This window comes from Babylonia areolata, chromosome 3, assembly GCF_041734735.1.
Source record: "Babylonia areolata isolate BAREFJ2019XMU chromosome 3, ASM4173473v1, whole genome shotgun sequence".
Lineage (NCBI taxonomy): Eukaryota > Metazoa > Mollusca > Gastropoda > Neogastropoda > Buccinidae > Babylonia > Babylonia areolata.
Window position 1 is genome coordinate 57865459 of NC_134878.1, and position 16027 is coordinate 57881485.

Sequence of the window (16027 nt, forward strand, 5' to 3'; positions counted from 1 at the left end):
TTGACTATACAAAGTGGGACCACATGGCATGGAAAAAACAAACAAGCTGACAACCCTAAACAGTACACAGGAAGAAATCTGCAAAAACATTACATGAATAAACATAGTGGATACATCACAAATATAGGAGTATACACACAGATCTGTGTGAATAAACAAAGTGTACACATCAAAAAAGGTAAGGGAGTACACAAAAGTACTGAATAAGTAAAGTAGCGGAATTTACAACAACAACAAAAAAAGCATTGAAAAAAACAAACGACAATAATAACAGAGCACAGTAACCATGGCAACAAGACAGCCTTTAAGTAAGGAAAGTGAAGACGTCCCCACATTGACAACAACACTTCAAGTGATAACAGGGAACCCTGGAGGTTTCAGAACTGTACAACACGCACTACTGTGCACACGATGGTCAGTCAGTCAGTGTTTCCAATTCTCCCTGTCACACACTCTGACAGTGACAGCCTTGTCTTTGGCACAGAAAATACTGACATCTCACCAGTCCCACCCCCCTGCCCCCCACCCGCCCCACCCCCTCTCCTCCCACCCACCCTCCCAAAGTCACAGCTGCTGTAGGGCATAGTAGAAGCCATTCACACGCAATACTGATAAATAGGTTACGCACGACATGAAGAATAACATGGAAGAAAAAAGTGGGACTATGCTTGTAAAAAAAAAAAAAATCTGCTGAAATGTATATCACTTGCCATATATATACAGAGTATGCAGCCACCGTGAATATTATTTATTCACCACAGGGACACAGTGGGACTGCTGATGCACAAAGTGTACACCAGCAGAGAATGGTTGTGAAGGGCTGACGTCCACTAGGACAACAATAGATATGTGCTCTTTTGAAGAAAATGTGTACAACTTTACTTACAGCAGATATGTGCTGAGAAAAAAAAAAAACACTGAGGAGGTACTGACATATACAGAGAGGATTCCAATATATATATATATATATATATATATACATACACACACACACACACACACGCGCACACACACACACAGCACAGTAATAAGAGTAAGTGTTACTTCACACACAGAGCACAGTAACAAGAGTAACACCGTTACTTCACACACAGCACATTAACAGCTGTAATACTGTTACTTCACACACACACAGAGCACAGTAACAAGAGTAACACTGTTACTTCATACACAGCACATTAACAACTGTAACACTGTTACTTCACACACACACAGAGCACAGTAACAAGAGTAACACCGTTACTTCACACACAGCACATTAACAACTGTAACACTGTTACTTCACACACACACAGAGCACAGTAACAAGAGTAACACTGTTACTTCATACACAGCACATTAACAACTGTAACACTGTTACTTCACACACACACACAGAGCACAGTAACAAGAGTAACACCGTTACTTCACACACAGCACATTAACAACTGTAACACTAACTTCACACACACAGAGCACAGTAACAAGAGTAACACTGTTACTTCACACACAGTACATTAACAACTGTAACACTGTTACTTCACACACACACACAGCACAGTAACAAGAGTAACACCGTTACTTCACACACAAAGCACAGTAATACTGTTACTTCACACACTGCACAGTAACACTGTCACTTCACACACACACACACACAGAGCACATTAACTGTGTAAAGCTGCAGCAGACAAACACACAAAACACAACGCAAGGAATCAGAACGACTGGCAGTCAGCACGCAGGCACAATATGGCTCCCCTGCCCACTCCACACCACCACAACAGGAGTTAAAACATTCACATCTCAACCCAGTTTTACCCATCACAGTAGTCAACACTCCCCATCTCTTCTAAAATCACTTTAGTCAACAGATTGAGATAGATCTGTTAAACTGACGGCGTCACATCACATCACAGTTGACATCCCATCTCTTCAAACACAGCAGTAACTGGTGTGTGCACAATACCACTGTCATGGTCTTCTCTTCAATCTCTTGCTCCATCTATCTGATGCTGTGTGTGTTTTGTGTGAGTGTGTTCTGTGTGTACAAGTCATGTGTGTGTGTGTGTGTGTGTGTGTATGTGCATGCAGTCGGCATGCAATGGCCGAGATGTCCTGACTATACTCACAAACAGCTGAGACGTACTGACTAAATCGTTCAATGTTGAACAATCGATGCGTAGCCTGAGACATAATGACTGAATAATTCCTGTGTAGCTGAGTCATATATATATATATATATATATATAGAGAGAGAGAGAGAGAGAGAGAGAGAGAGAGACTGTGCCACCTGTACACTGCTCACACAAACAATCACCAGTATGTGTGATGGGACATTGAACGCAATGTGGAGTGATGGCCTAGAGGTAACACGTCCGTCTAGGAAGCGAGATAATCTGAGCGCGTCTCAGCCGCCGATAATTTCTGCCCCTCCACTAGACCTTGAGTGGTGGTCTGGATGGCAGTCATTCGGATGAGATGATAAACCAAGGTCCCGTGTGCAGCATGCACTTAGCGCACGTAAAAGAACCCACAGCAACGAAAGGGTTGTTCCTGGCAAAATTCTGCAGAAAAATCCACTTCAATAGGAAACACAAATAAAACTGCATACAGGGAAAAAATACAAAAAAAATGGGTGGCGCTGTAGTATAGTGATAGTGATGTGCTTTCCCTGGGGAGAGCAGCCCAAATTTTACACAGAGAAATCTGTTGTGACCAAAAAAAAAAAAGAAAAAAAAGAAAAAGAAAGAGAGAAATACAATCTGTCATCACACAGAGTGGCAGTGCTGTGGCAATAAATGGGCTGCAGCCGCCATCGGAAAGAAGAGTGCCACTGTTGTGGGCTGATGTGTCCCCCCCCCACGCCCCCACGGCCCCACTGTCAGCTGTGCTGGTCTGGTCATCTCTACCCCCAGGGAGTTGTCACAGTTGCATGTTCTGTTTGTAATAAATCTGTTGGCACTGATATTTGCACACCTCTTGATCACACTGAGCTGTTGACACTGTTCACAGACACCTGCAGTAAAACATCACACCTGTAAAACAAACTAACCATTATGTTCATTCACTTTCAGATTCATTCGTTATTACTGTTCACATATATATCCCTGTTCACACACACTATTCGTTATTACTGTTCACATATATATCCCTGTTCACACACACTATTCGTTATTACTGTTCACATATATATCCCTGTTCACACACACTATTCGTTATTACTGTTCATATATATATCCCTGTTCACACACACGCACACACACAAGGTGAAGCAATGGATACAGGATGCTTTGCAAGTCAGTGGTACAGTTCAAGCATGGGGGGAGTGGGGGGTGGGGGGGGGGTCACATATACATTATCAGTCATTGCTGTGGTGACGACGTTTCAGTACTTGTGGTGTCAATACACAAACAGAACAGCAGAAGAGGACAGCACTCAGTCCTCTAGTCAGTCTCTGTGTCTGCAGGCAGCAACCGGACCACGCAATCACACTGACTGAATAACACAGTGGGAAAACTAAAAAAACACTCTGGGCGTAAGACTGTTACATCAGTATATTATATATTATATCAGATATTACAAGTATAACATCCATGACATGATATACAGATAAACAGACGATATATATATATATTTATATATATATGTGTGTGTATATATACAGGTTACAAAAAAAAAAAAAAAAAAATCTTTGATTGGCACATTAGTATTCAGCCCAACAGTTTGCAGACGACAGTTGCTGATCATCCAGACACAGTGCAGTCAGGAGAAGTGAGATCGTTGATTAATTAACAGTGCTCACTGTGTACAATGCTCAACAACTACGCACAACAACAACAACACGCCACCTGCACTCACTCCACCCTCTCTTCATCACCTAAATCACAGGAACACCACAATCACACACCTCCACACACCACATTCACACCATCATCATCGCACACCACAACATCTGGCTCATGATGAGATGATTGAAAAAGAATTTTCAATTTTTTTCTTTTTAGTTAAAAATTTAACTGAACAAAGTAAAGACAGACGAGTGTTCAGTGTAAAAAAAAAAACCCCAGGAAATACTATTGTCACTCTCTTTGAGCGCTGACACTGCAAACAAGCAAGCTGATGAACTAAAATTTCTAACATATTTCTGAACTAAGCTGAAGTGTGGCGGTTATCAATTGTGTTATAATGTGGTGAGCTGCTACACTACCACAGCACACGGTGAGCGACACGTAACGAGGTCAACGGAGGTCAACAACAGATGACCTCCATGCTGCAGTGTGACCCACATCACTGAATCGAAATATATTGCACTGACATTCCTCATGGACATCTATTTTCCAGCCACACCAACTCCATGGTGCTGGCAGTCTCCTAATAAAAAATAAAAATAAAAATAAAATAGTCACACATGCACTCTCTCTTGCATGAAAACACCCACACCCACACAGAGAAAACTAAAGAAATAGTCTGCACACCCAAAGTGGTATGCTGAACTGTTGAGTAAAACGCTCCTCCTGTTTTCATCAACGTTTTCATTCAGCCAACATCCACCCTGTCCCTCTCTCCTCTCCTGTCCCATCCCACCTGTCCCCATGTCCTGTCCTGTCACTCCTATCCCCCACAGTCCCGTCCCACCTGTCCTGTCCTGTCTCGATCACTCCTATCCCCACCTGTCCTGTCCTGTCTCGATCACTCCTATCCCCACCTGTCCTGTCCTGTCTCGGTCGCTCCTACCCTCCCCCGTCCTGTCCCACCTCACCCCTGTCCTGTCTCTCCTACCCCCCCCCCAGCCCCCCCGTCCCAGCCCCTTTCCTGTCTCTGTCACTCCCCCCCCCTCCATCCCGTCCCACCTGTCCTGTCCTGTCTTGATCACTCCTATCCCCCCCTGTCCCGTCCCACCTGTCCTGTCCTGTCCTGATCACTCCTATCCCCCCCTGTCCCGTCCCACCTGTCCTGTCCTGTCTTGATCACTCCTATCCCCCCCTGTCCCGTCCCACCTGTCCTGTCCTGTCTTGATCACTCCTATCCCCCCCTGTCCCGTCCCACCTGTCCTGTCCTGTCTTGATCACTCCTATCCCCCCCTGTCCCGTCCCACCTGTCCTGTCCTGTCTTGATCACTCCTATCCCCCCCTGTCCCGTCCCACCTGTCCTGTCCTGTCTTGATCACTCCTATCCCCCCCTGTCCCGTCCCACCTGTCCTGTCCTGTCTTGATCACTCCTATCCCCCCCTGTCCCGTCCCACCTGTCCTGTCCTGTCTTGATCACTCCTATCCCCAATTGTCCCGTCCCACCTGTCCTGTCTCGATCACTCCTATCCCCCCCTGTCCTGTCCTGTCTCGATCACTCCTATCCCCCCCTGTCCCGTCCCACCTGTCCTGTCCTGTCTCGATCACTCCTACCCCCCTCCCCCGTCCTGTCCCACCTGTCCCCCTATCCTGTCTCCATCACTCCTATCCCCCCCTGTCCCGTCCCACCTGTCCTGTCCTGTCTTGATCACTCCTATCCCCACCTGTCCTGTCCTGTCTTGATCACTCCTATCCCCCCCCTGTCCCGTCCCACCTGTCCTGTACTGTCTTGATCACTCCTATCCCCACCTGTCCTGTCCTGTCTTGATCACTCCTATCCCCCCCCTGTCCCGTCCCACCTGTCCTGTACTGTCTGGATCACTCCTATCCCCCCCTGTCCTGTCCTGCCTCTGTCACTCCTATCCCCCCTGTCTCGTCCCACCTGTCCTGTCCTGTCTTGATCACTCCTATCCCCACCTGTCCTGTCCTGTCTTGATCACTCCTATCCCCCCCTGTCCCGTCCCACCTGTCCTGTACTGTCTGGATCACTCCTATCCCCCCCTGTCCTGTCCTGTCTCTGTCACTCCTATCCCCCCTGTCTCGTCCCACCTGTCCTGTCCTGTCTGGATCACTCCTATCCCCCCCCCCTCCCCCGTCCTGTCCCACCTGTCCTGTCTCTGCCACTCATAACCCCCCCCCCCCCCGCACCCCCCATCCTGTCCCACCTGTCCCCCTGTCCTGTCCCGTCTCCATCATTCCTATCCCACCTGTCCTGTCCTGACTCCATCATTCCTATCCCACCTGTCCTGTCCTGACTCCATCATTCCTATCCCACCTGTCCTATCCCACCTGTCCCCCTGTCCTGTCCCGTCTCCATCACTCCTATCCCACCTGTCCTGTCCTGACTCCATCATTCCTATCCCACCTGTCCCCCTGTCCTGTCCCCTCCTGTCACCTCATCTTCTCTTCACAAGTTGTCCAACTCTACAACTGGTGATAAGTTCAATAACAATCTGCCAGCCTCTGCATAACATATGCAACAGGCCAACTTCAACATAGCTGCCAACTGTTCCAGAGCAAAACTGATAAATCCCTACAAGGGAGGGGTTGGGTGGTGGGGTGGGGGGCAAGGGGAGGGGAGGGAAGTCATGAGATAGGTCAAGGTCATGGCATGAGCCCCTTGTCACTAAAACACTTTTCCTACAAAAAATGTACCTTTGTACTTGAGGGTTAAAAAAAAGTATTAAAAAAACCCAACTTAGTTCTGGTGTGAAGTGTTTATTATTTATCAATGGCCGTTTCTTGTTCAAGTAGTTTCCTCAGTAATCATTCCTTTCCCTTTCTCAGACATCATGACTAAAACAGCTTCCATTTTCACATTTCTAAAGTGTGCCTGAGCCTGTAAATTTACTTGACTAAACAGAAAACAAAAGAAAAAAAAAGCTGAAACGTTTGACATATGATTAGGAGAACACCTTATATGTTTCCCACTGCTGTCATTTAAAAAAAAAAAAATATATATATATATATACATATCTTACAACTGTGAATATTCTAATATTGACTGCTCAAAATACAAACAAAATATCAGGAAAATTACAGAAGTGTTTGCTGATATCTTTGCACAATTTTGTTTTTCTGTTTTTATTCACTGGGCGTTGAACGATTCAAGTTAGACATGCTCAGACAGGATAAAAACATCAAACTACACACATCCCCCTTTTCTCTCTTTTTTGTTGTCATTTTGTCCTTCTCTCTCTCTCTCTTTTTTGCTGTTGTTTTCTTCCTTCTCACTCTTTCTTTTGCCGTCTCCATTAAGTAAAATTATAATTGTGAGTGTTCTAAAACATCAACAGCACAGAATACAATAAAACATCAGTAGAATTAAAAAAACAGTTTCTCTAGTATCTCTGCATAGTTTTTCTTCATCATTTTATTCACTGGGCATTGAACGATTCAAGGTAAATGTTTGCCAACAGGATAAAATGTTACAGTGGTCATATTCCCCTTCCTCTCTCTCTCTCTTTTGCTGTCTTCATTAAGCAAAATAACAATAGTGAGTATTCTAAAATATTGAACGCTCAGAATACAATATCAGGAGAGTTAAAAAAAACCCAAAAAAAACCCACCTTTTCCCTGGCATAAACTTTCTTTGTGTTTTCTTTTAGTTTTTTGTTCTTTTGGTTTTTTTGTTGTTGTTTTTTTGTCTCATTTACTGGATGCTGAACGATTCTTTTGTGGGAACTGCGATGGGAATGACATATCTTCAGTCTGAACTATGAGGATGTGTGTTGTGCGTCAGCTGATGTGAGCCATGCTCAGCTTTTAATAATAATGATGATAACAATAATGATAATATCGATGATAATAATATTTAATTGATATTCATATGGAGCTTAATCTAGCTGGCAATGGGCATACTCTCCACTGGCTGTCAGCCATCGACCAAATTTCTCAGTGACTGTGTGTGTTTCACTGTCCTCCATTTTCCCCCACGACCACAACACACCCAAATCTGACCATAGCTTTTTCTACGGGTCTGGCTTCCACTGATCGTAATGATGAAAAAAACATTCCCTCTGAGGGATTAATAAAGCTATACTGTAAATGTACTGCGAAACAAAACCTCCATTCTCATCCCCCCATTTTCTTTCTCTCTCTCTCTCTCTCTAAATGGTTTTTTTTTTTTTTAACACACAAATATTGCATGCACTCACCACGTATGCTCAGCACCCCACTAACCATTCATGCATCCAGTGTGTCAGTACAGGAGAAAGGGGGGGGGGGGGGGGGGGTAATGAACAACAGCGCAAGCAGTACATCACTCTGCTCCTAAAGCTATCATCATCATCTTCTGGTTACAGCTGCTGTGGGAAACGCATTGTAAGGTTAATTCATTCCACACTGGGTTCACAGAAAACAGAACGCTTTGTTTCACCCACATCACCATCAACATCATCATCATAATCACATTGTCAACAAACATCTTCATAATTTCGCTGCAACGTTTCAACTGTTTCGTAAAGTCTTCACCAAGGAGGGCAGACATCGCTGTGTCATTGTAAACCGTAAAACAGTTCTTTTCTTTCTTCTTTCCTTCAGCTTTCTTCTCAGTTGTTGTTGAGTCATGTATACTTCTCTTCTTCTTCTTCTTCTCCTTTTTCTATGTTTGCTGGCTGCAACTTCCATGCTTCCTTGCATACATGGGGTTGGCTTTTTATGCGAATGACGGTTTTCATCAAGTATACAATTTACAGCTTTAACAATTCAATACACCTTCAACACAAGCTCAATACATACAAGTCCAGCACAGCTGTTTGGGAGGAATTCTCCTGGTTTACACACCAATGGCTGTCAATCAACTCCAGACCTGTTTTCACCTCATCACCAACACCACCACACACACACACCAGTCCTGTCCACTCTCACTTTCTCCACACCCTGCGAGCAGAGGAGGAAGAGGCTGTTGGTGACTTGCCCCCTGACCTTGCTGGCGACCTCCCTGGTGACCTCGCCGATGGGGTGTCGGCAGACAAAAGACACGATTTACAGGAGCTGTGAACGGCTGACGACACTTTGTTGCGCTGATGACCTTCACCCCTGACTACCGCCGACCTCACATTGTTGTTGTTGAGGTTCGTGTCCCCTATGACCGTCTTGCCATCTGCCGCGACGTGCGGGGAGCGGCTCCCTCTGGAGGCCAGCGCTGAACCAACCCCACTCCCATCCCCCTGCCCCTGTCAATGATGGCTTGGCGTGTTTGAGGGAGGAGGGGCGGGGGCTGGCAGTGGTGGTGGTGGTGGTTTTGGGGGTGGGGCTCCGGTCAGCCGTGCGGGGCAGGGATGGTGGTGGTGGGCAATGCTTGAGGGGGCTGGGGGATGTCCGTACCCGCCTCCTCCCTCCCACACCCTCCTCAGCACCAGAGGGGCGGGTGGTAGTAGGAGGAGGGGGCGCGATGGGCGGCACCCCCACCACATCCCCATCCAGGCTCTGGTACTTCAGTCTGCGTGCCGCGCGGCGCCTCGTTGCCGTGGGGACAGGGGGGACCACCCCTCCCTCTCCACCCTTATCACCACCACCGCCACCACCACCACCACCACCACTATTACCTTTGCGGGGTGGGGCAGGGGGAGGCACCGTCTTGAGGTGGTTGATGAGGGGAGCCTTCACCACCTCTTCCCCCTTCTCCTCCCCCTCCCCCTCCTCTTCACACGCACCACCACAGTGCTCCGTCTCCGACTCAGGGATCTCCGTGGACGTGAGGTTCTCGCCGAGGGGCTGCAGCGCTGATGCCGACGCCGACGATGGGGGCTGTTGCCGTGCCGACAGCAGCTCCCACTGCAGCCGCTGGGCGAAGGCGTCGGAGAAGACGGTGCTCTTGGAGCGCACGCGCACAGCGTGGAGGGTCTGGGGCTGCTGCTGCCGGTGGTAGTAGCGCGCGCTCCCATGCAGGGACTCCTGGTGCAGCTTCTCCGCCGCCCGGCGCAACAGGACTGGCGAGGAGGGCAGCGACTGGCAGCGCCTCTCTGTTCCCAGCATGTCTGGGGAGTAGGGTAGGGGGAAGGAAGAAACAAAAGTTTTGAAACGAATGAACAAAGAGGCCAGGCGAACAAGTGATTTAACAAATAGTTTTGGGAGTGGTAACTCTCTCCGTTCACAAGGCACACAACCTCTCAAATCAATGCCGCTCATGCAAACCAATTCAGCTTGCACACAGGTAAATAAAAGTATGTAGGAACATGGTTGCCTCAATGGTATTTTGACTTGAAATGAATAAACAATGAGGCCAGGCAAATAAATGATTAACAAATAGTTTTGGAGTAAACTTTCTCCGTTCACGAGGAACACGACGTCTCAAGTCAATGCTGCTTATGCTAACCAAGTCAGCTAGCACACAGGTAAATGAACGGTACACTGGAACAAACCTAGACTCTTCCTTAAAAAGGGAAGCACCAGGCTTGTCCTTATACCTATCACTTGACATGTGTACACAGCGGCAATGACAGAAGAAATGTGCAAACGCAATTTAGCTTTTTATTCAAGTGGCATAGCCTTTTTAATCCCGAATAAGCTACACAGAATATACAGATAATACAGAACAAAAACGTGGTTGCCTTGATGGTAATTGGGCTTGAATAAACAATGAGACCAGGTGAACAAATGATTAACAAATAGTTTTTCAGTGGTAACTCTCTCCATTCACATGGTACACAACTTCACATCAATGCTGCTTATGCTACCGATTCAGCTGGCACACAGTTAAATAAGAGGTAGATAGAAACAAAGCCAGACACCAGGCTTGAGCACTGAGCCCAACACTGGGAGTTTGGATCTAATTTGCATCAGTTTGACACGGTACGGTGCATGACATCAAATGCTTAAATTTTCTTTAAATTTTCTACATCCAACCTTCAAGGCTGAAACAACCAACAACCAAGCAAAGAAACAAATCACAAACAAGTGATGCACAACACAGTGACCAATACTGAACTATACAGAAAAGACCTGTACAGGTTTATAACATGCCCGCACAGACAGACATGGACACATATCACGGTGATACAGGCACACACATACACACACACACACACACACACACACACACACACACACACACACACACAAATGATAACCACCTCTGTCATCAAGCAGACAATAATAGCATGTTACCACCACCACCACCACCATCTTCTATCCCTGTGCATAACATTAACACAACACAAAACAGACAGACAGACAGTATGATGACAGCCTAAACACACACACGCGCACACACAAACACATACATACAAAACACACACACACACAACACACACACACACAGAGAAAACACACACACACACACACATACACAACACACACAAATACACAAAACACACACACACACACACACACAAAACACACACACACACACTCACAAAACACACACAAAACACACACACACACACACACACACACACACACACACAAAACACACACACACACACACACACACACACACACACACACCATCTCTGCCTCTCTGTCCCGGTGTGGAGGGTGGTGTGAAGAGGTTGGCAGGAGAAGGTAGCTCTGTGGCAAAGTCGATGGAGGTGCCCAGCAGCTTGCGGCCATGCTGGAATCGCTGGATGGCCGCGAAGGGGTTGTTGCTGGAGGGGGCGTAGGACGGGTCGTCACGACTCATCACCTGGACACAGGACATTATACCTGTGTGTATGATAGTCAGTTGTGTCTGAATGATGATGGAGTCTCCCGTCAGTCCGACAGATGAGAGGGCAGGCAGACTTATCTGTCGGTGCGTGTCCTCATATGGGAGAAGAGGCCGAATATGGATGCGCAGCACTTCCCACAGGTGTTGCATGGGAAAACGTCTCCAGAAGTTGAGCCCTTTTTCCTTCGCTCACGCTTCTCCTTAATGGACAGCGTTCTCTTGTTTTCAAACGTCTTTATGCCACTAGAGCACAGCATCCTCCCAGGAAGCGATGTCTATGTCACAGGCTTTGAGGTTTCTCTTCAAGGTGTCCTTGAAGTGCTTGCAGGGTCTTCCAAGTTCGCGGTGGCCTTCCTTCAGCTGGCCATACAAAAGCATCTTCGGGATCCTGCTGTCTGTCATGCGGACAACGTGTCCTGTCCAGCACATTATACCTGTGTGTACGACAGTCAGTTGTGTCTGACAATGCACATCACAACAGCAGAGGAGGCAACTGCTGTCCCAACTAACTGGGCTACAATTTGATCACAGTGGAGAGTGCCTTGCCCAAGTTACGTCCCCTCTCTCTCGGCCAAGAGGGTTTTAGGAGAGTCGGTGATGGGATGGTTCCCAAAGGCCAACTAGCCCCCAAGGCTGCAGCACCAAGAGCCAGTGCAATCTTGCCTCCTAGTTTGAGTCAAAGTCCTTCAAATAAGACTAACCTATAGCGTCTGTGAACACACTACATCACACATGTATTCATCAACTGGACACACATCACATTACACCTATATTCATCACATGGAAAAATCACATTACACCTGTAAATATTATCTGTAAAAACACATCACATTACACCAGTATTCATCACCTGGACACAACATATTATTACCTGTAGATATTATCTGTAAACACACATCACATTACACTTGTATTCATCACCTGGACACACATCACATTATTACCTGTAGATATTAGTATCTGCAAACACATCTCACATTACACCTGTATTCATTACCTGGACACATCACATTATTACCTGTAGATATTATCTGTAAACACACATCACATTACACCTGTATTCATCGCCTGGACACAAAACATAATTACCTGTAGATATTAGTATCTGCAGACACACATCACGTTACACCTGTATTCATTACCTGGACACAAATCACATTATTACCTGTAGATATTAGTATCTGCAAACACACCTCACGTCACACCTGTATTCATTACCTGGACACAAATCACATTATTACCTGTAGATATTAGTATCTGCAAACACACCTCACGTTACACCTGTATTCATTACCTGGACACAAATCACATTATTACCTTTAGATATTAGTATCTGCAAACACACCTCACGTTACACCTGTATTCATCACCTGGACACATCACATTATTACCTGTAGATATTAGTATCTGCAAACACACCTCACGTTACACCTGTATTCATTACCTGGACACAAATCACATTATTACCTGCAGATATCAGTATCTGCAAACACACCTCACGTTACACCTGTATTCATTACCTGGACACAAATCACATTAATACCTGTAGGTATTAGTATCTGCAAACACACCTCACGTTACACCTGTATTCATTACCAGGACACAAATCACATTATTACCTGCAGATATTAGTATCTGCAAACACACCTCACGTTACACCTGTATTCATTACCTGGACACATAAAATTACACCTGTGAGGTGAGGTGAACTGACCTGCCCAATGAGGAGCGGTGTGATCACAATATCCTCACTGCTGGTGTCCGTCTCGCTGTCGTTGGCCTGGAGGATGTTGTCTTCTGACCGTGAGCGTTTGTGGCCATTCCTCTCTGCACAGCAGAATGGAGAAAAATCAGTTTATATGTGAGGTCTTCCTCACATCTATCTACCCTCTCTCTGTCAGTTTACATGTGAGGTATCTATCTACCCTCTCTCTGTCAGTTTACATGTGAGGTATCTATCTACCCTCTCTCTGTCAGTTTACATGTGAGGTATCTATCTACCCTCTCTGTCAGTTTACATATGAGGTCTTCCTGGTATCTATCTACCCTCTCTCTGTCAGTTTACATGTGAGGTATCTATCTACCCTCTCTCTGTCAGTTTACATGTGAGGTCTTCCTGGTATTTATCTACCCTCTCTGTCAGTTTACATGTGAGGTATCTATCTACCCTCTCTCTGTCAGTTTACATGTGAGGTCTTCCTGGTATCTATCTACCCTCTCTCTGTCAGTTTACATGTGAGGTCTTCCTGGTATCTATCTACCCTCTCTCTGTCAGTTTACATGTGAGGTCTTCCTGGTATCTATCTACCCTCTCTCTGTCAGTTTACATGTGAGGTATCTATCTACCCTCTCTCTGTCAGTTTACATGTGAGGTATCTATCTACCCTCTCTCTGTCAGTTTACATGTGGGGTCTTCCTGGTATCTATCTACCCTCTCTGTCAGTTTACATGTGAGGTATCTATCTACCCTCTCTCTGTCAGTTTACATGTGAGGTATCTATCTACCCTCTCTCTGTCAGTTTACATGTGAGGTCTTCCTGGTATCTATCTACCCTCTCTCTGTCAGTTTACATGTGAGGTATCTATCTACCCTCTCTCTGTCAGTTTACATGTGAGGTATCTATCTACCCTCTCTCTGTCAGTTTACATGTGAAGTATCTATATACCCTCTCTCTGTCAGTTTACATATGAGGTCTTTCTCGTATCTATCTGCCCTCTCTCTGTCTCTGTCTCTGTCTCTCCCTCAACGATCCTGAATGACCGGATCTTCAAACTACACTGTGATTTCCGTTACAGGACACACCCTCTGATCTTTCGCATCTTTTTTTTTTTCTTCTTCTTCTCCTTTTTCATTATTTTATCTTATTCATACACCCTCTACTGGTTGCCTATCCAACATGATGTGGTATGGTATAAGCTACTTATACAGCACCTATCCTCAGACAGAGACCAAGCTCTAAGCGCTTTACAAATACTAGAGTCATTTTGCACAACAGGTTGCCTGCCTGGGTAGAGTCGACTGACAGCTGCCTTTTTGGGTGCATGCTCATCATTCATTTCCTGTGTCATGTAGTCATGCACATGCAAACACAGACATGTAACCTTTACATCTAATATCACTTAAAGTGAAAAAGATATTGAAATTAAGAGAAAGAACATGCAACTTTCTTCGTGCATTCTAAGATACACTGGCCTGACCAGCACATTAGGTGCATGTGTACCTAGGTGAGGCATCCGCTTCCATCTTTAAAAAAAAAAAAAATCTTAAGCAGATGTGGTGTGACATCTATTGGACTGGTCTGCATGCTGTCACGTCCTTGACACATTTATCTTCACTCGGCCATTCCCCCTCCATAGCACCAAAACAACACATTGTACCCGTTTGTGTAACATCTATGGATTAGTCTGCACACTTTCATGTCCTTGATACTGAAACTGAAACAGGACACATTCACCTTCACTCAGCCATCCCCCCACCCCCACCCCACCCACAGCATCAAAACAGCACACAGCAGTGTAGTGTATGCAGTGTGTGTGTACCTGTTTTCTTCTCCTTCTCCTGGCGTGTGTAGATGTCGTTCTGCAGGTTCTTGAAGATCTTCTCCAGCCACTCGATGATCTCCACTGCCTGTGGACGCTTCGCTGGGTCCACCTGCAGGGTCATACACATGTGTTGAGTTTATGTATGTATGCAGGTAGGCATGTACGTCACACGTGTGCTGTTTACATGTGCGTATGTATACATATGTATGTAGTGTTGAGTTTATGTATGTATGCAGGTAGGCATGTACGTCACACGTGTGCTGTTTACATGTGCGTATGTATACATATGTATGTAGTGTTGAGTTTATGTATGTATGCAGGTAGGCATGTACGTCACACGTGTGCTGTTTACATGTGCGTATGTATACATATGTATGTAGTGTTGAGTTTATGTATGTATGCAGGTAGGCATGTACGTCACACGTGTGCTGTTTACATGTGCGTATGTATACATATGTATGTAGTGTTGAGATTATGTATGTATGCAGGTAGGCATGTACGTCACACGTGTGCTGTTTACATGTGCGTATGTATACATATGTATGTAGTGTTGAGTTTATGTATGTATGCAGGTAGGCATGTACGTCACACGTGTGCTGTTTACATGTGCGTATGTATACATATGTATGTAGTGTTGAGTTTATGTATGTATGCAGGTAGGCATGTACGTCACACGTGTGCTGTTTACATGTGCGTATGTATACATATGTATGTAGTGTTGAGATTATGTATGTATGCAGGTAGGCATGTACGTCACACGTGTGCTGTTTACATGTGCGTATGTATACATATGTATGTAGTGTTGAGATTATGTATGTATGCAGGTAGGCATGTACGTCACACGTGTGCTGTTTACATGTGCGTATGTATACATATGTATGTAGTGTTGAGTTTATGTATGTATGCAGGTAGGCATGTACGTCACACGTGTGCTGTTTACATGTGCGTATGTATACATATGTATGTAGTGTTGAGTTTATGTATGTATGCAGGTAGGCATGTACGT

The 16027-nt window shown here is 45.5% G+C and overlaps 1 protein-coding gene across 1 annotated transcript in view; it reads right to left on the reverse strand.

Annotated features, from left to right (window-relative positions):
• Positions 1-6077: 6077 nt before the first annotated feature.
• LOC143280152 (dual specificity testis-specific protein kinase 2-like) overlaps positions 6078-16027 on the reverse strand; it is a 94680-nt gene continuing 84730 nt past the window's right edge. The window contains exons 9-13 of the mRNA XM_076584736.1: positions 15019-15130; positions 13193-13305; positions 11277-11454; positions 6193-9808; positions 6078-6116 (exon numbers count right to left, since the gene is read on the reverse strand). Coding sequence (XP_076440851.1) covers positions 8862-9808; positions 11277-11454; positions 13193-13305; positions 15019-15130 — 1350 coding nt within the window. The 3' untranslated portion in view covers positions 6078-6116; positions 6193-8861. The remainder of the gene's footprint in view (positions 6117-6192; positions 9809-11276; positions 11455-13192; positions 13306-15018; positions 15131-16027) is intronic.